Here is a 1,475-nt window from a genome sequence, read left to right as displayed (position 1 = left end):
CACTGACTTTAATTCAACTCATTTACCTGCATGATTTCCAAGGAAGAAAAGAACACACAAATAATGTTGCTCCTTCCTGTGCTCAGTCCAAAAAGCTCTGTTTTGTTGCACGTCTGTCTTTGTGACTAAAACCCTGCTTGTCTGTCTCTGATCTTTACTGCTTCATTTCTCTGTTGTCTTTGTCATCAGTCCAATGACACAAGAATCAGAGGTTTAACAGTGTGTGGCTCCCTCTAGTGGATGTTGTGGAGTATTCTGTTGTCTTTGCTCCAAAGGTTTTTGTACAGAGTTTTGGTGTTTCCTGTCACTGTGGGCTGCAGAGCACAGTAGTACACAGCAGAGTCAGACAGCTGAAGCTTCTGGATCTTCAGAGGAACTGATCTGATGCTGGAATCCAGTGTGGATGAAAATCTCTCCTTGAACTCGTCTGCTGTGTCTCCTTGGTCCCCACTAACACGACTCAGGATGAATTTGGGGCTGTTGTTTCCATCCTGTTTGTACCAGAAGAGATAATTAGTTGTTGCGCTGCTCTCATACTGACATCCAAGTGTTACTGTGCCTCCTGCAGCAGCAGTCTCTTCTCCTTTTGCTTGCAGCACGTTGTCTTTTTGTGCTCTGCATTCTGTAAAACACCAACAAACAGTATCAGTGTGCTGTTAAAGAATCATGTCAATGTTGGATTGATATCAAAGAAACAGAGTTGTGTTCATACCGAGGCACATAGCAGCCAGCAGCACTGAGATGAACAGAGGCGTCATATCTGCAGTGTAGAGTAACTGTGAGCTACAGCAAGTATAAAGAAGCTGTGATCTCTCTGTTTAGTCTTCATCAACACTAAGTTGGTGGATTAGAAGGAGGAGCCTGATCACAGTGACAGGACTCATTCACAGCCCTGTGTTATTCCCCCTGCTGACAGCTTTACACTCAGCACGTCTTTCTGCTGCTCTGCTTTCATTGGATATTTGCTCCTATTGCAGGAAGCAGGTTTAACTGACTGAACTGTGAGTCGAGAAACAAGCACAAGATAAATAAAGAGCAGAGGCTCAGTTTTAATCCAGTGAACCAAAAAATATGAATGTGTGTCAGTGTGGATCATGATGTTTATCTTTAAAAACTGAAGAAGAGAAAACAGTAGAAAAATCTTCTTCTATCTGCCAAAATGTTTCATGACTGAATTTTAACACTGGGAATTTGGAGCGTGGGGAGTCCTGATATCCGGTGTCGTGGTGCAGTGTGGGGAGAAGAATCACTAAGAAGTGAAACATTGTTGGTCTTTGCAGGTTAAAGTGAAGCTTTGAGACTTAAAGTGACTTCAGACTGAACTTCAACAACGTGTGAAATGGATCTGATACCATCAATGATGGCACTGCTTTAAATGTCCAATCAGAACACAGAGGAGAAACTGTACCTATGACATCATCGAGAAAAAACACAAAGAGGTGATTTTTATAAAATGAAGGAAAAGTTTAAACCAT

The 1,475-nt window shown here is 42.1% G+C and overlaps 1 gene segment (V, D, J or C); it reads right to left on the bottom strand.

Annotated features, from left to right (window-relative positions):
- Nucleotides 1-226: 226 nt before the first annotated feature.
- On the bottom strand, nt 227-921 carry LOC120434400. The segment is given in 2 exon segments: nt 227-622; nt 713-921. Coding segments are annotated over 2 exon segments (435 nt in total).
- Between the last annotated feature and the right edge of the window lie 554 nt (nt 922-1,475).

The sequence above is a fragment of the Oreochromis aureus genome, linkage group 18 (genome assembly GCF_013358895.1).
Source record: "Oreochromis aureus strain Israel breed Guangdong linkage group 18, ZZ_aureus, whole genome shotgun sequence".
NCBI lineage: Eukaryota > Metazoa > Chordata > Actinopteri > Cichliformes > Cichlidae > Oreochromis > Oreochromis aureus.
The sequence above is the reverse complement of the archived record's forward strand: the minus strand, read 5'-3'. Positions and strand labels throughout refer to the sequence as shown.